Genomic DNA, 26,039 nt, shown 5'->3' with positions numbered 1-26,039 from the left:
ATCACTTCTGTTGCTCCCATATTATGTGTTAATGACACCTGTTGCACTAAGCCTTTCTACATTTTCAGATAAACCTGAAACATCAGAAGAACTGCTGCCCCCCTGCAACTAATATGTCTCATCACCTTCAGCTGTAATAAAACACTCTTGGTCAGAAAAAAATATGTGAAAGTGGATTACAACCCTTCAGACAAGAAAGGCAAGGAAAACATTTCAGTACTAAACAGTAACCTGTTTTGTGATCAGAGGTGAAATTTCAACTTGAACCTTTTCCTCCAGCTGCTCAGTCTGAGTGTCAAAGGACATGAAAGTGGATTAGAAGGATGGTGTGGAGAAAATACTTTAATTTTTAGCAGCTGTTCAGGCTTACAATGAATTAATAAACACCTGCAGAAAAACTTGAGATAGGCACTTAAGGTAGAAAGTATGTGTAGCCACCATGGAACGAAAATTGATACAGTTTTCAAAGGCCAGTTAAACTAGATATAACTATGCCCTAAGCAATACTTTGTCTCGTGCAATACACTCTGTTACTCAGGCTGGAGAATCTGTGAGATTTACATTCACTGGCCCATGACAGAGCATAGTAATCAGAGTTCACCTATTGAGAGCTCTTTGGTTACTTATCCTGTTCAGCCATTAGTGATTTCACATTAAATCTTTTTTTTTTTTTTTTCCCCACTTGAATCCTGACCAAAAGAAAGAGTAAGTTAATTTATTATATTAAAGAGTAAAAAAAAAAAAAAAAAAAAAAAAAAAAGAACTTCCAGATGACACTGCTCAGATGCCACCCTCACCTAAACAACTGCAGCATTAACACACTTTCTGCTGCAGATTTGTGTGTTTTGAAGCTTCCCAAATTACTTTTGGAAAAAGTTTTATGCTGTTATCTCTGCTTTGCCATTACTGAGCAATACTCCTGCTTCTGTGTTGCCAGTGGCACAACTCTGTTGGCGTTTGACACTATTTTAATGGGAATAGCATACAACTCTGTCTTTACAGAATGGAAAAAAACCCTCAGTCTCTGAAGAACTGAGTACCTGTAGCTCCATGAGCCACCCCACTTCTTGAACTTTTCAGTCTCCACATCACCAGGTTGCTCACCACCTTCCTGTTCACTACAAGGAGTTCCCCAAGATACAGATGGAGTTGGCTGTTATTTCTGAAAAAAACCAACCTGATTTGCTTAGAATTAAGAAAACAGAGTCCTCTTCTGGAGTAAGTGAATAACCAAGTAAAACCTTCTTTCTGTGGTAAGCCATTTAATGCCTTGTTTTTCATACAGTTGTGGCTGGACTGTTTGCCAAAAATGGAGTTAACCAAAAAGTCTGGGCCCTCTTTAAACTCCACTCTCACTTTCCGGCAAAGTGCCCTCACCGTCAAACTCTTGGAAGATCTAGGAGATGAGAAATACCTCTCTCTCCTTTTGCAATTACTTTCCAGAAAAGCGAAACTGATTCCAAGGCAGGAAAGAAGCAAGCAAGACTGCTTCTGTGCCTCAGTGGGTAGGACGCCCAGCTAGCATACAGTTCTGACTTTGTACATATACTCTTTTGTTGTTAATGGTATGATGAGATCTAGTTATAACTGAGTATCTTCAGTCTTACAGCAGCAGAGTATGATTCATCATTGCCAAACAGGCTTAATTTGACAGCTACAGATAGGAACATGACTGAAAAATCTCTTGCTATGTATACTTCAGATGCTGAAAGCTTGCACTCCAATTATTTGGATATAAACAGCACTTAAAAATTATTCAACTGTATAGAACAGTGTGTATGCTGTAGTGACATAATAAAACCTGTTTCATGGAGATAATCTAATAAAACATGGTCTGATAATTCACTATAGTTGGTAAAATTCTGGATGATATAGCTGATTGAGTCATTTATCTTTAGGTAACTGATTCAGACTTGTTCAAAATCAATGGTAACTGAATCTTCACGCCAATTTACTCCAGCTCAGTAGAAATTTTAAATGAGTGGAAATGAAGTAATGCCTTGGATGAAATTCTTGTGTGACAAATATCTATATTCCAAAAGCACTTATTACTGACAAGCCTGAATACATTAGGAGAGAAGTTATGAAGATGGAGAACATTTACTAAAAGAAGAAATACTGCATCAGAGACTGTCTTAGAGTTGCTTCCGGACAGTATGGGTTCAGTGCATCTATGAAAGGAAAGCAGAGCACGTTGTGCTTGACTTTCTGGAAGAAGTCATATGGTTTGACCATGCATAGCCAGGCTGCTGTTTCCTCATAGACCGCACAATGAAGCATGCCACCAGCATAAGAAGGCAGCCAGGCATGTCATATGCTGACATCAAGAGCTCTCAACTTGTCAAATCCTGGCTATCTCTAGCACAGTCAGCGTACCATGGTGGCTGTGTCTCACACGGACTTATTTGTACAGGGCCAGCGTGTCAGCAGATCAAGCAGAGCATGCAAGCAAATGTGATGGCAGTGCCACAGGCATTTTGCAAACAAAAATTAGAAGCAAGGCAACAACACATGCATTCATATCACAAGGTGAACTGTGGCTTCAAAGGAAGAAGGGACAGGAACTAGTATGAGCTGTATCCTGCCATGTCTCTTCTCTATTTTTCAGCGCACAGCCAACACCAGGACCCGGAGGACTGATGGCAAAGGTGGCTCCAGCTACGTGTGGGTACCATGTGTGCTACTCTGTGGCAGTCAGCACATAAATGCAGGAAAGGCTGTGGCCACCTCCCTTCCTCCCCAAATTAGGACTTTTATCTAGGTCTTCGACATCTGCAACTACAGCCAAAGCACAGATTCCCAGAGTACCTGGCAAGTTCTCTGCAGTGGTCTGAACGCTGCAGCACAGGTAAGCTTTTCCACAAAGGCAGGGAGTGCCTGTGGGCACTGCGGTTCCCTTGCAGAAATGGTTTTCCAGAAATCTAAATATCAAACTTCCTCTTGCTTTCTCTTTGACTTTTTGAGCTGTCCTCTCCCAGCCAATTATTTACTTGGTACACAGTACAAGTATTTCTGAAAGCTGTTACGTTTTGCTCTGCTGGCCTTAGCTGTTTTTAAACTCCTGCTGTTGTCTGTTCCTTTAGGTGCGCTTTCCACTTCTCTCATGCAGACTGATGATTTTTTTTAGATGTAAAGAACATCTAACAACTTTGTTGAGCACCTACATATGGAGAAGTGCTAGTGCGAAGCTGTTGAAAAAATGCAAGACAGATTTGTCCTATATACTTCTGAACTATTACATACTGGTTTTATGACTAACCAATGGTAGCTTTTTATTAGATTTCTGTTCTGGACAATCAAATACAGAAAACTCAGTAAAGCTGCCCAGATAAAAATTTCTGACTAGACAGTCAGTTTGGAAAAAACCCCACACTTGGGAGCTCAGCAACATGAGCCACAGTTAACATCTAGTCTTTCTCCCCCATCTCCAGAGTGCACCAGTGTCCAGGAAAGGATCCCGTACACCCACTTGGAGTTTAAATACCTTTTTGTAGCCATTCGCTTATGAAAGAGAAAAGTAAATAAAAACAATGTTTAGTTCTATTAGGAGTCAAACAAAAGTACACAGACCTTCCCCCAGCCAAACTCTAGGCAAAAAGCAAAGCCTCTCTCAGCCAAGTTCCTGAAGAGGGAAGCTGTGTGAAAGAGCCAGGAGACCCTTTCAAAAGGAAAGTCTTTGGGCAGCATACAGCTGGCTATCCCTCTCTGGGCTGGTGAGGAAGAGGCATGGGTAACATTGCTCTGCTTCTCTCCTGTTAGCTGGCTGGTGGAGTGACTGCTGAAAGCCATCTGCAGCTGCGGATACCATCAAAGCAGCCCTCAGGCTGCTCTGGCTTATCCCAGCAATGAACTTGACTTTGAGATGCTCCAGAGGACACCTGGAGCAAAGTGGTGCCCCTTCACATCCACTGGCCCGCAGCTTCTGAACCCTGGCACTTCTGCTGCCAGCTGCATTTCCAAATATCCATTACAAACGCTACAATGTTAATACCAAGGGCTTACCAATATCTACATAGTGACTGACATGTTGTGGTCTTCCTCTTAGCCACAAGGCCTTTTCCTCTGACCTCTGGCCAGGCTAATTCAGACTGTCACGGACTGGAATATCACCTCTCTAAGGAATGTATATATTTTTAAGGATGACGTGTTCAGGCGGATTTCAGACTAATGCTGTGCCACCTGCACATGAAGAAGCTATGGGAAGCTTTCCAGGAGGGGAGCTCCTTGTGAGCTCCCGCTGGCCTTGAGCTGTGTGCAGCTGCTGGCTGCCAGCTCAGAGCCGCCTGGTCCTGGTCCCTCAGCCACTGCCTGGCCTGACATGAGCCCACACCTGAACTTAACAGTTAAATTAAACTTGGTCAGCTAACACCATTTCTGTGGGTCTTCTTACCCATGCCTCAAGGTTCCCTTCTGGTTTTTTTGCCATGGGCAGTGACAGTTTTTGGTTTCTATGGTTTATCAACGGTTTCCCTTACCAACAGATCTATTCCTCTGACTGAAAGTCTGGCACAGCTGGAAACTAGGAGGAAAACCACAAGTGAATGGCCTGGCACCCACTTACCACTCATCTCCAACCACAGACTGATACAGTTACTGGATTTGACTAACGGCTATCAATCAGCCCAACTGTAGACACTTAGAAAGATATCAGCTAGAAAAGGCTTGAGGGAAAATATGAGCTAAAATCCAACAAGGTATTTTACTTTCAATGGGATGATGCTGTCTTGGAAATTCACATGTATTTTGTACTTGATAATTAGTGTTATTATCCTGACTGTTTGCCCTTCTCTCCATTAATGTGTGTTTGTCCTCTGCCCAAAGCCAAAGGGAGTTCTGCCTTGGAGGTCAGATTCAACAGAAAACAACCCTGCTTATGCAAAAAATGGAATACCATGAACAAGTGCAGTCTTCTTCCTTCCTTTGTTAGTTAAGTTTGAAGGAAAATGTCATTGTTGTTCCATCAGATCACTAAGGTCACTAAGCTAAACTGTGGCTTGGGTCCATTCAGCTTAAAAAATGCTTGAAAAAAATCTTTGTAATAGGCTGGCTACTTATCTGGGGAGGAAGAAAAAATCCTATTTTATTAGGTCTGGTTTGGAAAAACCATCAGCCTCCCACACACCCATATGCACATGAATGGCAGAAGAATAAAGGAGAAAAAGCGCAAAGCACAGAATTTTGAATGCTGACAAGATCTTTCCAAGGAACAAACCTTCTCCCAGTACAGTTGGTCTGGACTGTGGTGAACTTTTATGGCACTTGCAACTTAAATCATTCTTGTAACAAAATAAGATAATTTCCAAAAATGGCAAAAACAAACTCAGGCCAGAACTGTACAGTACTTTGGTTCAAAGGTTGCAAATCAAGCTATGTAGCTTTCACAGCTCTAAGCTGCAACATCCACCTTTGCTTGTTAAAACAAAGACAAAACAGAAAAGGAAAAAAGAAAAGTTGTTGTTCTAATTTTCCTGCTACCAGAATCCAACTGCAAGCTAGCAGACAAGTGAATGATTACACTTCTGAGCTCTTGGTCCACTAGATATGTTGGTTTAAGGTTCACTGGAAAACACTAGATAATATGATTGCAAAGTCTGCGTTTAAAATTGCTGCATGATAAAGAGAACAGTCCTCTCTTAAACCACATAAGATGTTTGCCAGTTTATATGAATAACTGAATTTATAAACAGCATTCATGGCTGTATTTACCCAGTCGCTTTTTGCCTAGATGTCTCTACTGTCTCGGTTCTATTATACCTTCCCCCTCAATATCCAGTTATACATCCTTTTTTTTTTTCTTTCACAGATTCCCCTTCTGTCCCTCCATTTCGCTTTTCAACATAAAGATTTGAAAATATATTACAGCTCTCTTCTCTCTCTGCTTTTGAAAGGCATTTCAGAGATGTGTTGAAAACAGAAATGTGTGTGAACAAGAGCACAAAAAGGGAAGGTTAAGCTAAGAGCTGAAAAAAGGTAGAAACTTTAACGTACAGAGGAATACAGGATCTAGTAGACAAAGAAAAATATCCTTACTGCTGCATAGCTATAGTGCCAACTTAAAACAGTGAGGACTAAACAATCACATTATGTTGAGGCACAGGAAAATAACTGAGAAAGAATGAAAATGCATCTGAAATGAGACAAAGCCATGTCACAGAAGTATGCCTCCCAGTTCCTTACATGGCAGTATTCATATTTTAAAGTCTCTTTATTATCTTTAGAGTGTCTTCTCAGAGTCTGTTCACAATACTATTCTTATATGTGCAGAAAGGTAAAACAAAACTGAAGTTTTCACTACTATCAGTCAGTTGCCTTTCTTTCTCTTGTGTTCGAGAGAACAATACACTGCAATACCCACACACATAGCAAGAAGTTAAAACCCCAATTTGGTGACAATTCACAACAGTGTGCAGAACAACTCTTAATAAAGATAATTTTAAAAAGACAAGGAATATAATCCTTCCCTACAGAAATTCTGGTGATTTTTCCATGATTTTCTACCCTACCTAAATCATGCCAAGTTTATTCATTGATTTCAGTTTAAGACAGTTTCATTTTCGGCATGTTACATGAACATGTGGTCTTTCTTTTCTGGTCCTGTCCAAACCGAAGTGTCTTCAGTTACATCTTTGCCTGCACTGATGCACTGGAGCTAGGGCAAGAATATGTACGGTACTTGGAAAAACAAGCTCCATATTAAGTTGTGTAGTATTTTGCTGGTAATGTTCCAGTATATGATACTTTACTGTTGATTACAGGCTTCAAACAAATGTTCCTGCTCCCCGATGCTTTGGATAATCGAACAATATTAATGGAAAACATTTTTAAGTGATGATATACTGTTATTTAATTTGAAGTGAGGGTCACTTCATACATATATCCTCCTGTAAGGTATGTATTCGCGAAGTTATGAATTCATTGTCTGTTCCTCAAGACCATTAAACAGCAAAGCAATTCATCACAAGGAATGACTACTCCAGGATATGTCTGGAGTAGAGGACAAGTACCTCAAATTTCCAAGCAATTCTCTGCAATAGCAGAATTTCTGTGAATCACTTTCCTCCAAGCACACCGTCCTCTCTACATTCTCCAGACGAAAAACATGCTTAGGCAGCTGAGAACCTTGGTTCTGCTGTTGAACATACGTTGCCAGATGTATACCTAACTTTTTCAAATTGCAACCTTGAAAGACTACATCTGTGAGAGATTAGCACCTATAGGAACAGCTAGCTCAGACCACATGAGCATGAAATGAAACTGACAGGGATGAACTGGACTTCAGATCTCTTCTGAGATAAAAGCTGTCCATCCCATTCAAAGCACCAAAGAACCTGCAGGCTATGTTACCAGTTACAACTTTGTTGCCACTGGTAACAAGTGGGAGTATGTACCTCCTTCTCTGGATAAGGACATACATGCAGTGGCTCACATAGTCACATAGCGTCCTTTTTGTGTATGTGTGTGTGTGACATTTTAGCAGAAGACAACAACAATTGCACTAGCAGTGTGGCTTAAATTCTTGCAAATTTAGCTTGAACACATTCTTGCTTGTGTTACACAGTCTCATGAAGACCAGAGGAGAGACTGCGAATTCCAGCCACAGCTCTTCAGCTGACAGTTCTTCGTCTCTTCCATATGCACATATCCGCATACATTGCAACCCTGATTTTGAATGAAAGTCTCACAGTCTTGGGGACTTACCTATTGAGGTTGATTTCACAGACAGGACAACTGAAAGCTTATCACTGAAAGAAGTGCAAGGAATGGAAACCGGGACACCTCTATCCCTGCCAGTTTGCAACACCTGTCTTTTACAGAAATCACTCCAACCAAGTGCTGTACTATGCACATTAACAGAGATTAGCTCCGCCACTCTTTGTGCCACTCTGTCGCACTGAATTGTTTCTACAGAGGTTACAATCCCCTTTGAAGTCAGGGTTAATTTCAACAATTATTTCAGTGAAGCCGAGACTAAATTTACCACATGATCCAGCTAAAAAGAATTATTCTTTTCATTCAGTGATAGAAGTTCACAAACTTTCCTATCCAGCTTCAGGTTTTGGAGACAGCTTAAAAACAGTCACCCTGTTACACTTGCCTATTTTCTTCCACATATGCTTGACCATATTTATCCCACAAAACATTAACTGAAACTTGAGCTGCAGAGCGGACTGCTCTTCTCTCACAAGTAGAGGTTGAATCCAGGGGCAGCTGGGTGCCCCATCTCCTTCCACAAACCTATCCTACCACCGGGTTGACTCAGAAAAAGTACATGCAATGGATCTGACAGCTCCTTTTCAAAATACTAATAACCTATGGCTTGTTTGGAAAGGGGTATATAGATTTACTATATTTTAGTGCAAAACATGCTTGACAGTTACCTCTATACTATAAGATACTGTACCTAAGCATGAATATGTGTATATTGGTAGTTTTTAAAACCTGTTATATATTAAAAATAATAAATGTTTTATTATTAAAGACAGCCTGTAGGTCCCAAATCCAGAGCTTGCATCACAACCTGACCACCAGACAAGGCTCTAAGCTTTGATTTTATCACCTCTTTTTTTACCTTATTTTTTTACTCTTATTACCTAGAGCAACAAAAGTCCTGGTCTCATGGCTGTTCTACTCAAAATGATGTAACTCCTCTAACTGGACAAATTTATACCATTGAAAGATCACTTATATCCTATAGCTCGTTTCCCTACGTCCATTGTTTGTACCTACCAGGGAACTTGTCCCATCACAGGTATTTTAGTAGAGTCACACATTTCTTATCTGCTGCTACAAATTTCAAGCATGGCTGGCCGGTAATGAAGTAAGTTTCTCACATATATCAGAAGCTGGCAGAGTAAACTGAAAAAAGAGACAACCACTAAACCCTTGATTTTATATTTAAAAATGATTAAATAATAACCTCATGCTATTTGTGCCAATCTTGTGGCTTATGACATTATGGGACTGATGATCTTACCAACATCTGGCTGATAAAAACACCATGGAGCTGGTGCACGAACGATCTCAGTAAGAAGCCCACGTCCATGGACTTCATTTCCCTCTCGGCTGGATGAAGCTTGGGGCACTGTTTCACTTTTGGTTTGAGGAGGTGGAAAAGGTTTTTGAGAGAGGACTGTTTCATGTTTTGGGCTTGAATTGGTACCTGTAATGTTTGTGAAGTTTGCACATGCAGTCATAACACTGGCCACTCTCAAATGTTTGCCTTCTTTAGCTTAACTGGGCTGTGAATATAACATAGGCTACAAAACCCAATGGTCTCTTCTGATGATTTTTAGCTTTCTGTTTACTGCAAAGGGAGACAAACTCAGTTGCTTGTGCAATATTATATTAAACTTGCCTAGCTGGAACTATGTATCTGACTCATTAGTCCCACATACAAACCTATTGACATCCTAGTTTGTGCAGGATTGAAATCATACAGGATTGTGGTTTTGAAGACTGGGCATGTATAGATGCACTAAGAACTAGACATTGAAACATTTAGACATTTTTTCTCAAGACTGCCTGCTCAGAAGAGTCCAAGATTGATAATCACCGCTTTCTTCTATAGACCATTTCACCCAGATTCAGATTCCAGTCATCGTCCTCTCTCACACTCCTTCACCTTAATTAATACTATCTAATTCAAGCAAGAAGAGAGACAGCTCCTTCTTCCCTAAAACACTGGTCATGGCTTCCTGCTTTGGAGCTGCCTGCAGTCCTTCAGCCAGCTGGAAGAGTTTCATGTATCCAGACAGAAATGGATGCTTCTTCCATCTTAGTCTTTCTCTTTAATGAGTTGTTCACTGAGTAGGAGGTACAAGGCCCTTCCCTACTGTCCAGGAAAATGCTGAGCCTCAGAGTGAAACCTTTTTATAAGTAATCCTTATTTTTACCTAAACATTAACAAAAAAGACAGCTGATCTTCTTGCTGTGCCACAGGATGACCCCATGCCCTCGGGTCCCCATCAGTCCTGCCAGCTGCATCTCTGAAGGGTTCTGTGGTATGGTAGCAATCCATAGCGTACCTTACAATTTTCCTTACTGCATTCCTTAATGCACCATAGCTTTTACATCACAAAGAAAACAGTCACTGTGACAAACAGTTACACTTTCCTCAGATAACGACAGTCCATCAAAATGTGTGTGGAAGTCCCTGCCATCTAGTTAATTGGAAAGGAAATTTAAAAAAAATGGATATAGCATATAAGGAAAACTTCAAGTAATGATTTATTTGGGGGTGCTCTCATCAGCAGTGCACGTGGACAGAAAAAGATGCACAAAGCAGAACAGTTTTTGTACACTTAACATACACCTGCTACTGAGCAATTTATTGTTGATCTGTAAGTAGAGTAGGATCCTTGGGAATCTGTGTGAGGGGTTTCAGAATACAAGCTTTGTACATTCACGTATGCAGAAGCCTACAAATCTGCACCCTTTTTAAAATGTTTTAGATATAGCTATGACTTTATACAAACCTCAGGCTGCAGGAGGACCAAAGTCTTCAGCTGAGAAGCATCATTTGTTTAGCTGAATCAGCCAAGATGCAAGTAAAGTTCTGATTTACTCTATATATTCTATATACTATATATACTCTCTATATAATTATTTTATGTCTGTGAATTCCTTTATACACTTTTGTGTATTTTTGATCTATTTCCTAAACAAATACCTTGTTTGCATTTGCCTTAAACTGCTTTGGATTAAGAGTGATTCAAATATGATGAGGTGCCTTCTGTGAGACACAGCAGCCTGTAACATATGGACTGGACCATTCATACAGAGGTCACCTCTCTACTACACTTGTCCAAACCTACAGCACCTTTACTGTGTAACAGCCCACAAAACTATACTCTAGCAAACTCAACGTGTCAAACATCTTCTTGGCATAAACAGGATTCTGATATGTTTTGTGATGCTGGGTAGTGGTTTATTTTGAAACTCATTCCAGTGAAGTCTCCATGATATAAAAAAGCCCAAAGGAAACTCAGTACATTTCTTAAAAATGACAGAGCTTTAAAATCTTCCAAAGAGAACACAAAAGAGAGTAGGGAAAGAAGAGAAGTACCCAGTAAGACGGTAAAAATAAAAGGTTGTATTAAAGCCAAACCAGCATCTATGTCTCAGATTTAGCTGCATTCTCATGCTCTTATCCTATCAACACCAGTGGAAATGCAGATCGGTGGTTACCCAAGGGCACTAGCATTTTCCAGCAGAAATAGCTGTTGCATTTATTCAATCTTTTGGAAATAATCCATGGAATTTGCAAAATTTTACAGTTTATTGCTACCAAGGTCACCGTAACATGGGTTTTTCTTTTGCAATCCAACAGGAGAATCAGAAATACAACATATATCATACAGAGAGTATTGCAACATTAACCCAATACAACAGTCCATGGAGACAGCATTCAGTGCTGTTCCTTGTAGCTTTATGGCAATAAGCCTTGGGATTAGTCTTCCAAATCATGCTTACATATTGATGTGAAAGTCATATTGTTTTCAATGAAACAACATAGTACATACAGACTTGGCAGATTTCTGACCTCTACAGTTTTTGACAATCTCCCAAATTTTGGACTGAGAATGTCAGACTGACCCTGCATTTGGCAAGAATAATAGAAGTTCTGGTTTTATCAAACACTGTTTCAAATCAGATCTCACTTACATTTAAAAAAATAATTCTCTGATCTTGTAATATTAATGTAATATTCTCACTTGTAAATAAGTAGAAAATTTAACTGTCCATAATTTAATTTATTGTTGGATTTAGAGAGTCAGTGAGGCTCACATATCATAAAAGGAAAATAAAATTCAATTGGTGGTGCTTGTATATGGGAATATTTCTTATCTGTCAGAATACCACACATTAAATGAGGAAAAAAAGAGAGTTTTGAGCATGTAATAAAGTTCTGTGTTCAGCTGTTTGTTCTGTATCACTCTAATTCAAATGCTAAAATGAAATTGTTGACTCTGCTATTTAAATCAGAAAAAATATCAATGGTAATGTTGTGAACCTGGCAGTATATGGCATAAGACTAAATCTTTAAAAGTTTGCAATGGAAGATTTGATTGATACTCCTAAAGTACACATTCTTTTTTTCTCTCATTTTCTGACCTCATTTCTGAGTCAGAATCAGAGAGGGTGGAGTATAATAATTCTACCCAGGCCATTTGACCAGGCAAGAAGCCCAAGAAAAATTATTTTTCCATATACTAACATTAATAAGTAGTAGAATCCCAAAGTTATTTTGCAAGACTTCAATTAGTATTTTGAACTTCACGTTGTCTAAATTAAACAGTTGTTTCTCAAGGCCCTTGCAGTATGGCTTCTCCTTGCAAATTACACTGCTTTTGGTTTTTAGGCTACCCAGTGTATAATTTGCTTTCACATTTTCTTTGCGTATATTCTTTGATTTCACAGTGGGTGTTACAAAGTACTACACAGTTTCTAGATGGAGATCGCCCAGGTGATGACAACAAGCACTTTTTCAGTAAGCTCAACCAAAGAGCATGTGATTGGATTAATATCAAGACAGATTTACATTGTTAAGGTTCTTGGGTGTTCCTTTCCACACCCTGCATGGTACAACCTCCATATTACTATCCTTCCACGGGAAGGACCAGTACGTAAGTGTTCCTCTCACATTCACAACTCATCTGCATCCAGCAGTATATTTTGTAGGTAGACACTTCCGATAATAGCCAATTTAACTGAATCAGCCAAAAAAATGTCTTTTATCTGCTTTTTTTGGCCTATATTTAACATCTTTGTTAACCTGCTCTCAGGCTAAACAGCTTATTCTTAAAAAAAAATTTACCTTTAGAAATGAACTTTACAGTGACTTCTGAGATCTCATATGTGCCAAGAAGGGACTATAAGCAAACACCTGACACTCCAATGCACAAACTCCGGAGCAAGACTCTGCTGACCACCATGCCCTGCCTTCCTCAGCGTAAATCCTCTTCAGAATTCAGCTTTACTCAAATTGATCAACAGTCTCTCCAGCCAACTTTTATCTGCATTTGCATTCAGGTGTAACAGGAACACAACAATGCACATAGAGGCTTTATTTACCAAGAGCTGAGGCAGACTCCCACCAAAAAAGGGACTCCAAGATGGCAACAAGTATGAATTCGCAATGGCTATTGATGTTTTGTGCTGCAAATAAAACATCCTATCACGCCTTTTCATAATAAATGTGATCCAGTGTATTGTACCAGACTTGTTACTGCATTTTTTCAAATTTCAAATGAAAAACATGAATAAAATAAAACTGTATTTCTTACTTTCGACGGAACATTTCTGCAAATATGCAGCCAACACTCCAAAGATCCACTGGTGTTGCATAGCTGGACTGAAGCAAAACTTCAGGAGCTCTATACCACAAAGTAACAACCTGTAAAACAATAAGGAACGTAAGAGAGAGCACACTTAGCTACAGAATTATAATCTTATACGGGTTACGTAAACAACTCCCATTTAGTTTAATCCAAATTGTAAAATTTCACAGGTTAGGGCAAACTGGTTTGGCCAGTGCATAGAAAAGGGTTTTCTATGGAAAATCTCAGTATGGATTCATGCAGTGATGATGAGTTGGGAAGTGAGACCACTTCTTGTCAACAGCAGTGCAGTTCAGGGTACAACAAAAATATAATATCAAAGTACACTGTTGGTGTGATATCACAATATCACAGCATGCTACTAGAAACTCTTTGAAGCTTTTGCAACTTCAAGACCCTAAACACCTTCCAGCGGAGATCTGGACTCTCCATAGAGCAAAAATTAGTCTATTGAACAAGGCTGCCTTTTCTTAATCAACTTTTGTGGACCCCTTAGATGTAGTCACCAGAGCCAAGCTGGAAACAAGTAAGCTAGGAAATACTGTGGTTTTACCCATAGGACAAATCAGAACCTGTTGCTCGTGTCTGTCCTAAGCCCTTCATAGTTTCTGTATTGTTTTTTGTAAAAGAAATGGGGTTTGCTCAAGTGTATGGGTCAACCTGAGTAAACACGTCTAATCTGTCTCAGAAGTTCTCTCTGAAGAAACCGAAGATAAAACTTTTTGTATCGGTTGGATATAGATTAAGTCAAACCCTCCCCAATGCTGTCCCTTATCAAAGGCATTCAGTGCTGTTCATTGTGGTTTCCTTGAGCACAGAGGTACCTTAAACTGCCAGCTTTCAACTAAGCAACACAGCACAGGGTTCCTTAGCTGATTCCTGACCTTCGCAGTTGTGTCTTTAGTCTCTGCCCATGTGCTGCTGGTTAGATAAGCACTAACTTCTCTCACAACTTATTTCCAAATGATACACTCTTTCTCAGGGACATATGCCATGTAAAGTGTCTGCTTTTAGGCTGTACTTGTCCTGGTGGTCACGTTGCAACATGTTGTAGAGACCCAGTGGGAACTTTACTGGCACTGCTCCATTGATGTGCTTGCATGAGTCCTGCACATTGGACCCACAACAGAGATGGGACAGTTTATATTTATCCTTTTGTTTGCCACAAGCAGACCAAATACAGATGAGCCTGTTTGTATCTTCAGTATATTTACAGAACACAAGGAACTTCTTCAGAGTCCTGTGTGAGCTACTATGTTGGCAGAATATGATCTCAGAACCATGGGAGTATCCTGCTCCTGAATACAGTTATAAACCAGCCATAACAACATATTATCATCAGCTAAATACCAATAATTTCTTAGTGTGTGCTATAATTTAAACCTCTGACTATTAATCTGGGGGCAGGGAGGGTCTCCATAATTTTTGGTTTGTTTCTCCAACAAACACAAAGGTGGGAGATGCAGCATTCAGGAGGAGCATGAAACAAACACACAGAAATAAAAGTGCAAAGATAAGAATGAAAATAACTTTAAAAATCATGTTAACTAGGATAGTGAGTTCTAAATGTCAAGACCAGTACAAAGAAATGTGTAAGAAGAGTGTTTTTTTTATGATAACAATATAATTGTCTTCTAAGCAAAAATAACAATGGAAGTAATCAGCCGAATTTGCTGGTCAAAGCCAGCTGAAACAAAAGCAAATAAAAATTTATTACATTCATTACATGCCCTGACAACCTTTGGAATTACTGAATGGCTATTGACGGGAGGTTCACAGATATTTGCACAAGTGGTCATATTTGCTAACAGTCCTCTTAAACACTTTGATCTCAATTCATAAAATCTGTCTTTGAAACAGTTCAATAACACAGTGCAAAGTACTACACTGTCGAGCTAGACTTCCAGATACCTGTCCACAGAAACAGATTCCTGTGTGGAAGCTGGGCATTATTTAACTCCATTTGTCTTCCTGATTTGGTACCATAGCAGTGATGCTTTTCCAAAGTATTTCTCTATAAAAACCCAAAAAGTTTCTTCAGAGGTTCACTCCAGGGAAAGAGGACAAATGTAACTGGAGGTCAGGGATTTTTACTGGACATGCCCTATCTGAGTCAGACAGAATTCCTCCTAAAACACATACATACTCCTCCTGATGCAGATATACCTCTTAAACCGAACTGCACTTCTATTCGCTCAGTACATTTGTGGAAAAGCTTATTGAAGAAACGTTGCTTTCAGAAATTAGATACAACATTTTCAACCCATTACTGTTTGTTAATGGCTGGGTGCAGTGTCAGGAGCAAAAGCTGTGTGATCTCTGCCACCAGTACCACCAAACCTCATGATTCCTGGTTTGAGAACCACACAGCTCTTCTCACACAGTGAAAGGGTGCTTTATTTTCCCCAGTCCCACCAGCCCAGCCACATTAAGGCTCTGCACTCTCATACGCAAAGGACTGGGGGATTGCATGGCTGTGACACAGCCTGAATACTTCTGACAATGTATGCCCCAAACCGAAATCCCTTTTTCAGGGAAATGCGGCACAGGACAGCTGCTCCTTTCCTGAGAGGAGCATCACAGCTTGTGGCTGGTCCCCAGGTGCTCACTCAGGGGGAACAGTGCCATTTTCAGAAGGCTGCGGAAGTGTACGGAACATTAACTGCTTCTCCCATGTGACGACTTACCAGCACAGCTCCCCAAGTACTTCTACTCTGTACCCTCCATGCATGCATACAAAGGGGACTGGGAGATTTTACTTCTGAGTAATTTGGAAACTTAAACCTTTAAAAAAATTATTTCCAAAGTCTCACAGTCCAATTCCAGCAAATACCTGATTGCTTTATAGTCAGAGAGAAAGTAATCTTTGTTGAGCTGTTTTGCTATACTCTGTTATTACTGTGTAATTATAGAAGTGACCAAGTAACCTTTATGGTTTGTAATATGCAAGTCTGTGTTTCAAAATGTGAACCTGAAAGGGATCAAAACGTTGTAAATGTCAGTCTGCACACAAGTAATGCCTCAGATGACTCCTCTAGTAGTCCGGGTCTTCTCCTGAAAAGCACAGGATGATGCAGATGATGCAGTGGTTTTGACACAGTTTCACACTCTCTTTCTCTTACCATAGAAACGAAGAAAATATTTGTGGACATTCCATTAAACATTTGCAGATAAGTAGAAATGAAAATTATTCTGAACACAGGATATGGTGAGGCTGAACAACTAGATCATCACTTCCTCTTTAGCATGGTTCTGACTTAGAATGAAAAAATGCTTTGCTTAGATAATCCACACCACCAGTAAGACAGGCTCTCCCTGAGAGATAGAGCACTTGATAAAGAGCTGCTTGATAAAGTCCCATTTTTAGGACGAAAAAAGCAAGCACTTGCATCTGTACATTTCACTGCAATTCTGCCTCTCCTGAAAATCTGACACGCATGTTATGTGGCACATGGCGATCGCTCTGTAGGAAAAGGGTTTCGTGCTCACATGCTGATGGAGATCCTAAATTCAGTGCAACACTTCTAAATACTCTGGAGGTTGTAGACTTTAATGACCATGTCACATTTTAGTCCTCTCATCTAATGAACTTCCCTCCCTTGCCCCTTTGTTGTTTCTCCTCACCCTGCCTGGTTACTTTACCTCCTCTCTTACACCAGCCAGCTTCCTCCCAGCTGTCAGACCTCCTGGCTCCTCTCCCCTGCTTCCTGCCACGTGCCAGTGGCCCCCCTGATGGTGCACCAAACGTGCCTAATCCCCTGCTGTTCCTGTGCCAACACCCAGGTGGACACAACCTGCTGCCCCGCCATGTCTCATGTGCTCTGCCTTCCCCCATGTTCCCTGACTGCTCCCCTGGGCCCTCAAACTCCCTCAAATTTCAGACCCTGTCCAGACTTCTTCCAACTGCCTCCAAATGCTCCTGGGCCAAAAGAGGTCCTTTTCCATGTTTAGCTTCTCAGCCCACCCTGCCTGTCCTAAGGATACCCTATGACATTTGAATTTCATAGATTAAGCTACATATGAAAAGACAGAATAATTCATACACTGGAAGGAGTACATACCTAAAGGAGTAACTAGTCTCCTTTTCCAGTGCACTTTTTATGTTTCCACTACCCAGATAAGATGGGATGGTATCAGATAAGAATGATATCAGTAGCTGCAGATCACTGCTTCTAACAATTTAAATATCAATAGATTTAGGCAGCACTTCAGGATGAAAAGAAATGAAATGTGTAAAAGAACATTGCAAAAGTCTACTGAGGCTGTGTCTGACCCTCTAAAGAGGGAGATGTGCTCAGTGAGAAGCAAGGGGGGAGAGCTGCATTTAGAGTCAGAAGAAGAAAGGGAACTTTATTTTGAAATAAAGCTTTCTGCCTTATTATATCTGACAGATGTTGCTGTCTGGGACCATCTAGCCCCAGAAGTTTCAACCCTGCCCTTCATGGTACCCGTTTCTGACAAATAATCAAATTAGTGGTAAGTATCTGCTCACTAGCAATGTGAACACAAGATCTAGGCATTGTGTCAGTCTCATTTAATTTCCATTTACTTTACAGAACAGATTTTAACTTTTGGATAACTACTTAATTTAAATAGATCTGCACAATTCACAGCCCTTTCCAAATATAGTTGTTGTCTGAATAGCATACAGTTCAAAAAAGACAAAGACAAACAGAGGTTTAGGGATGGGGTTGAGTAACATAGACACAAAAGACTACATTTCGGTTTGCCACAGACTTTAAGTACAGACCAATGCCCAGTTGCACAGCTACCGGAACAAAGCAGGGATCAGACTGTAACACAGTGGCTATGTCTGTGCTAGGAAATTAAATGGGACAGGAAATGTTCCTTTGGCACTGAGACCAACAGGCACAGAGTGGCCTATGTCCATATTACTAAATTCTCAGCCTCCCAAAAAAGGTGACCGCATGCAAACTGCTTATTGGGAATGGTCTTTGGTCCATGGTTAACTGTGCCTAGGAACTGTCTGGGGAAAGGCTGGTTGGCATAACTCAAAACTATGCCAGGAACTATTTTAATAATTTAACAGTATAGACAATTGAGCTCCAGTACCCACGAATGTTTCCTGGCACTCTTTAATCTACTACCCAGTGAGTCATGCTGTGGCCCCGGGTCTTCCTTTCACTCCAGAGAGAAGGCGTTTTGCTATGCTTCCCTCATCTCTGCTGATTCAGAGGGGTCTCCAGGAGGGCGATGGGGTGGGGGAGGCATGGCCCACTCCTCATTGCACCCAGCAACTGATCTTATTTTATCGCAAGTGTGTTGTACAGGTCAGATGAACACGTTGCAACTGCTGTCTATGAGGAGAATCAAACTGACTGGCCCACACGTAGACATCTTTCTTTTAGACATCTAAAGCTGGATAAGATTAATTCTACTCTAATTAGCTCTGAGGGGACTTTGAAGAGGCCTATAAAACCTTTTAAAATATTTAGCTTTCATACAAATCATGCACAAAAGCAATTAGCAGGATTAAATTCATACAAAGTATCCCTGAATCCAAACAGAATTTTTCTTCCAAATATTTTGCTTTTGTGATTGTGGTTTCTACTGTACTTTTTTTGGTGCTGATTTTGTTAATTTTATCTACCATTAGATACTTACTCATTTCATTGCTAAAAGCCTTTCAACCTCATGAAAGATTATTTGTAAAAAGTATTTTTTTTAAGTTCCCTAACATGGTTCTTACACGCACTTATTTTGTTCAGTTCTCACTAACAGACCTCTCACATTATCTTTGGGGCATCTTTTCAACTCTTTTTCATTTATTTTTGCCCTTTCTTTTTGAGTAAAAATGAGGGAATATAGCTATAGAATATATGGTGCAGTATGTAGAATACAGCTCTTTAGTGTCACTTTGTGGTCTCCCAGCTTCACCAAAAAATCTATTAATTCAAACTGTTCTGGAGGATTCAAAGTGGAATCCCTCCAACTTCACTATGGAGCTGCTACTGCATGGCTTCTGCTTCAGGTCTGGGACTCTAAAATGACTTGCAGAATTTTCTTCAAGTTTTATAGAAAAAGTCTTCTCAGCTGTATGACTAAGCCTGACACATTTGCCACAGACTAGTTGGAGAGGACAGAATTACAGATGGCTAAAAATCTGGGCTTATGTATTGATTGAAGCCTGGCTTCAATCTTCGCTGCAGAGAGACTCTCACTCCCTAATACACCTCCCTCTCCCTTGCTAGAAACATAGCACTGAATTTCCACAGAGTCTGAAAAGAAGAAATGTAATTTCAAAAAGGAATATGCTTAAAAATGGCTCACTGGCCTGACAGTGTAACAATGCTTAAAATGAAGTCAACGTAATATTAAAAATCGCTTCGGAAAAAGAAAGAATTTGTCTAGTAACGTTTCATCACCTGCAGTTTGGAATAGTGACTTGATGGCCAGGACTGAGCAGGGCAGCAGTGGCAATTCAGAGGGCAGGGGATACTAAGTTACAAAGTGATGGCATTTCTGCAGGGCCACAGGCTCTGACACTTGCCCTGCACGCTGCTCTGAGCCCCCCTGGGCAGGCCAGGGTGGTCCTGCTCCGCGCTGTGTGGGCAGATGGGCAGACCTTCGGCTGCCTCCAGTCCTCTCGCACAGCGAATCGCCCCCCCCCTGCTCTGCTCCAGCAGTCCAGCAGTGAGGACGTTCCACAGCAAATCTTCTGCCTCCATGCCCCCCCGGGACACCCCAAAGACCTGTGGGAGCAGAGCACACCTATGCCATATGGGGAAACTGTGTGTGTGTGATGGCAGCGTCAGCTTTTTAGCTTTTGTACAATGACTTCGGCATCCCTGGTTTGGGAGAGGAGTGTGTCTGCTTTACTTGCTGGGGACTGTCTTACTGTATTTTCCCATCACTACACTTAAATCATTCACTGATTATTGTGCATTTATAAAGCAAGCCCAGGACTCTTTTTAATCTATCTCTGAAGACCTATTACTATTCCTAACTGTGATGGAAATGGTGATAATCACTACATTATACAATGTGCTTTAGCTTCCAGGGATAATATCAGCCTGAATAATTGTATTTCTTTAATCTCTGTTTTGAGTAGTGGTTCTCCCACTATTAGATAACTGGTTTCAGTTCCATCACAGAGATAGGTATGGCTGGAGAGAATATTTCTTTCTTAGTGAAAGATGATGATATTGTTTCTGTTTATAGAAACATTAAAATAGTTTCCCTTTTAAAGTAAAAATGTACCAAACTACCCCGGTAGCTTTTAGAAAGCACTTTATTTCTTGACAAAAGATATACTATATATAAAAATGACGTCCTTTCAAGTGCTGTGGGTCTCATGAAGTGCACATGGTAACAGCAATTTTATCTCTTTATTCACATTTGTCTTCATTTTAGGCACAAGCTCAATTTACTGCTTTGTGAAAAGTGGAAGGATTGTTGTTATTATTTCATTAGTTAAATCATCAAGCAAAAAATTATCTGTTTATAGAAGACACGAATCCTGATCACATGTACCACCAGTATCAAGTTGTTATTTTAGAATGTGATCTCCTCTTTCTGATTCTAAAACATTTGTGCTTTGAAGAAAGCAAGATTTAGCCTCTACTGTGAGATAACTTGACAAAAAAGAAGCCATTCATTTCTTTGATGGTTTATACACACAAAACTAACCAGAATTTTGCTTTTTTTATTTCTAGGAAGAACCACATAACCCAGTGTGATGGTGCTGCAGAAGAGTATTTCTAGGTACATCCGTTGTCAGTAGGAGTGCATGTGTGTGTGTGCGTGTGCGCATGCACTTTATGCATAGGTATATAAACAGTAGCAGAATATACCTTACCTACATTCAGTGTGTTTCACCTCAAAAGATGCTGTGCACTAAGCAGCTGTGTGCGACAGCTACTGGAAATGAAAACTGGCTCTTAAGATGAGGTAATACTTTCAACCATTAGTGACTGAAGATCACAGAGCTTACCTCAAAACTAATACAAGGAAATATATTTCCATTGACCAAAACGTTTCACAGAATTATCTACTGACACCATACAGAGAACATTTCTGAGAGACTACCTGAAACTTCACTTTAAAGGTGTTTTCTCTTTATACAGAAAGAAAGGAGCAAAAATAAGATCAGCAACACTGCTGTACCTGATCCAGAGCCCACGAAAGTCAAAGAAAGGCTTGCCAGGGCTTGTTGTGCATTAAAATCAAAACCATAATGTCCTAATCTCTGAGCTGCAGAGCAGCCTTCTATGGAATATGGGACATCTCATTTCTTTACAGAAGTGGTTAGCTTTGCATGCAATGAGGCTTGTTCTGACATTGCAATGTATTTACATATAGAGATACCTGACAACATGGAGAGTGACAGATTTTTTTAAAAAACAGGCACTCTTCAGTCATGCTGCAAGTGCAAGACTCAATAATCAAACCAAAATCTTAGACCGAAACAGCAAATTCTAATGATATATCTAAGAGCTGAAAAAAACGCACAGGCAGAAATAAACAGCATTAGCTTCTTACACTGATCACATCAAACATCTACTATAAGATGAGAGTTCCTTCCACAGTACCAGAAGAAACAGAGCATTAAAAAGGTGGCAGCCTGCGACTGTGCCTTGGAATACAGGTCTTGTTCTGGATCTGGCTGCAGCAGTTCGGCACATTTCCACTCGCTCAGTCACCTGTTGGCATTAGCTAGCTGAGGGAACAGTCATAATTTCTAGCACTAGATCTTGGGCCTTGTCCCAGTTGCCCTGCTCTACTCTACGTCTTTAGGTTGCCACAAAACCAACTTATGTAGCACCCTACATATTTCCACCGGGTGGCATCCAGCTCTTCCACAGTCTCTCACATCACTTATGCCCAGTCCCTGGGAGAAGGAGAACATGTAGCTCTAACTTGCACCAAGGATCAAACCGTGGTCAGCTCCATGCTGAGAACTCCAAAGCTGCCCTTGTGACTGCTTGGTCTCTTCCCAAGTTCATCAAACTAGAGAATATGAGCCTTACCACTTACGGTTTGGCTTTATAACGAAGACCAGCTTTCCATTGCTATTAGAAAACCAGAGTCTGGTTAATAGAAAAAAGTCTCCCCACTTCCTGGGGTGCTGTGCTAGACTTCAGTTCTGAACAGAAAAAAACTAAATAAAGCAAAACCATGAAGGCCACCACAGATCTCTCTCCCATGAAACTCTGACCCACTTCTGTTTCAAACCATCTTTAACAAAAGGAGACGATGGACAAAGAAAATGCTGCCTCAAAGAATGGATTAAACACCGCCAGTTCTCTAGGTGAGAGGCTTTACCATGGACTCTACAGCTGCTCCTAGATGAGAAAAAAGGTGGATTTAAAAAGTTTTTAATGAAACATGACCATCAAAATTGATCTGAATAATTTGAGTCGCTCTCAAAAAGAAATACTCTGGCCCATTTTGAAGCACACGTAACCACTGGGTCACAGTTTAACACAGAATTCTGTCAGGATCCTGAATTGTAACAGACTACTACAAATAAAATTAAGTTTTTCAGCTTGGGACTCAAAAAAAGGGGAAATGGTGCAAAAAACTTCTACAAGATACTGTTTTCATTCAGTTGAGAAGGAATGTGCTGTGCTTTGAGTTAATGGCCAGAGCTGAACAGGAAAGTAAGGACATGAACAACAATCAGGGCATATAAGTAAGAGAGGTATACCTTGTTCGCATATGGCAGGGTGAGCACAGGACATGTGTGCACGAGGGGGTTAGCTGCTGAGTAAGAACTTACCTGATCCTTACTCAGAATGTGTAATAGAGGTAAAATTAGCTCAGTCCCAATTAAACTGAAAATATTTATCCCAGTGACTTTTATAATGAAAGTCGGATTTGGACAAGAGTAGTGTCTGCACATCTAAAATTAAGATATTTGTCTGGATAACTTTAAAGCTGGTACATATGAGAAATTTCATACCTCTACTACATTTTAGCTACATGTTAAAAATTCTTGTTGTAACTTTTGGCTCCCTTCACTTCTATGTCCCATCAACTCCTAGGAGAAGCACTTATCTACCTAGTGGCACTGAGCTGTAACCTTTCTCCAGCAGCATGGCATGGCATGGTCAGAGCACCCACAGCATCTGATATAGTGTTACGCAGCCACACATCTCTTCTTCCCCAAAGCAGATTGGGACTGTGATGCTCCTGTTGGAAGTGTAGATTTGTGCTCCTATTGATACAGACTTTACCAGGCTTGAGTAGGAGCCTGGAGGCAAAGTACCAATTTGATTAATAGCCTGGTACGGTACATAAAAGGGCTGGTGGAGCAACACCTGTCTCAGTGATATCTAGTATCACCATGATGGCTGACATGTAGCTGGACCATCCTACATCCACGGCATAAAGAATTCGGGCAACTATAAACACTGAAAATCTGTTCTACATTTGAAGTTGAAGGCAGTAGATTTTACTATGGCTTTAAATAAATGTATGGCTTTAAAGTAAAGTAAAAATGTAAATGGTACCCTAAAGATGAAACACCTAAGAAATGCCTTTCAAGGGCTCCTTGAAATTACACTTGGGAAACAAAACCCTCATGAAACATCCTTCTTTCTAAAAACAAAAGGGAAAAGAGGTTTGGAAATATACAGATTTCCAGAAAAAAAGAAAAAGATGTACTTTCTGTATACAGATGTAATATATGGATAGGTGTATGTGTTTATACATACTTAAACATATCACAGATTGTTAGAGATTAGTTGAGTTTTGAAATAAATATCAGCAGGACAAGACCCTCCCGTAAACCTGTTATTTCATGGCAAAACGAAGAACTGGATAGAAAGGACAAAAAGACTAAGGGGAGTCTTCAGGCTGTCTGAATTACACATTTAAGTAGCGTTGTGAGCTTAAGACCAACAAAATGCTGACTTTCCAAGGCTATGAGTTTTTTTGGTATCTTTACTTGTCAAATTCCTCTTCTTAGACTGAAAGTGTATGTGGTTTTTAAGTGTAGATGGTCACACACATTAGAAAGGCCTGTGCTGGAGAAACAAGCATCTGCATTTCAGCTGATGCACTACTGTGTGTGATGCGTGTTTAGGCAGACAGATACCCTAGATACCTGGATGTTCCCAACAGAAGTCCATATGGAGTCTTACCTGGTGATGCCTGTAACTAAGAGTGGTGGTGGAAGCAAGATGTGTTTGCAGCCACATTAATGTCTTGTATAGATGGTATTATGTTAATTTCAAAGTGAAAACTCAGTCTGAAGGGGACTTAACTGGCACCTCCTGCATTCAAGCAAATACTTTGACCACTTGGGTAGGGTTTTTTTGGGTGACAGCTCTTTCCTTGCCTTTGCTGAAGCCAAGTCATTATTCTGCCAGGAGTATATGAGTCATGGGGCAAGACTGTGTCTGAAAGTAACTGAGTGCTTAAGAACAATCAGCTGGAAGGGGCGAGGAGCTGAGTTTCTGGATATTGCTCTCTGGAATGTGTATGCATTTTACATTAGACCATCACTGGATAAAAATAAAAGCGGGCATTAATTACATTTACCAGGCTGGATTCTACTTTGGATCTAGGCAGTTTGTATTCCATCCCTCTGATGGATGGGACTCATAAAAACTCTAGAATATGTCACTGTTTTATTCTGTGGAGAAAGAAACAACATCTCCTCCCTTGCTACTTGATACACTACTCACTGGCCAAAACTCAGGATTCACACTACAAAGTGAAGCCCAAGATTTTTAAAGAACCCAAAAGAAAATTTCTTCTGCTTATAAACGCTACAGGATTTTCTAAACTGATATTAAGTATCAGAGGATTTACCAGAAACCTAGAATATTACAGTTGGTCCAATATTGGATCTTGTTATGCTTTATTTCCCAATTTTAACTTTAAAGCTTGTATGGTTAATTTATGTCATTTACAAGAAGCCATATTCCAAGGGAAATTAATTACAGATAACATATTGTACTGGTTGGATGAAAAAGTTCTGAATTAGTCTAGATTGCTGAAGACTCTACTCCAGAGTGGTTATAGATTTACAAAAATAAAAAATACTCTATTTGTGAAAATGATGTTGTAGAACAGACTTCTGCAGATGACTCATCTCTCTCAAAACTGCTACAAAGCATCTTATTTAAGCTAAAGTGATAATAGCTTAAGACAATATAAACAGGAACGTTCAAGGTAATGAGTGCTTTCATGTTACAAGTTCTCATGTCTGAGGGCACCGCATCAGACTAAAGGACAATGAGATAAGAACAATATTGCTAGTTACTAACAAATGGCAGATAAAAGAGCTCTTCTGGTTTCTGATTAAGTGACAGCATTCTACACATTCCTGTGAGTTGAGAAAGTTTGCCTGAGAACAGCAGCTATGTTACATGTGAAGCACCACTAAACAAGCATATCTCTATGTTTTCAAATTCCAGTGTGAGTAATGGCTCTTTCCGTCATCTCTTCAACTTGAACAGAAGCTCCCTCTCTCCTTCTGGACATGCAGGAATAACTTGCCGTGCTTCAGTTTCCATTTAGATGTATAAATGTATATGCTGAAAGTAAAGAGAAGTTCTGTAGGACTCCATGGCTTCGAGCCAATGTTTACAATCCCCTGGGTGGGAAATGACGGGTGAAAGGCTCTCCATGGCAGGCTGTAGGAGTCTTTGCTGTTGACCTTCTGCCTCTGTTTTCAAAGTGGCTCCCTTGTTAACCCCTTGCACACTGTGGGCATAGAGGCCTCAG

General features: G+C 40.2%; 1 protein-coding gene across 4 annotated transcripts in view; it reads right to left on the bottom strand.

Moving 5' to 3' along the window:
- Window positions 1-26,039, bottom strand: part of CDK6 (cyclin dependent kinase 6) — a 147,208-nt gene that overhangs the window by 29,736 nt on the left and 91,433 nt on the right. For all 4 annotated transcript variants that reach the window (XM_040593820.1, XM_040593816.1, XM_040593818.1 and 1 more), the window contains exon 5: window positions 13,287-13,396. In XM_040593820.1, the coding sequence (XP_040449754.1) occupies window positions 13,287-13,396 (110 nt within the window). The remainder of the gene's footprint in view (window positions 1-13,286; window positions 13,397-26,039) is intronic.

Source organism: Falco naumanni, chromosome 4 (assembly GCF_017639655.2).
Source record: "Falco naumanni isolate bFalNau1 chromosome 4, bFalNau1.pat, whole genome shotgun sequence".
NCBI classification, from domain to species: domain Eukaryota; kingdom Metazoa; phylum Chordata; class Aves; order Falconiformes; family Falconidae; genus Falco; species Falco naumanni.
This window is presented reverse-complemented; position numbering and strand designations above follow the sequence as displayed.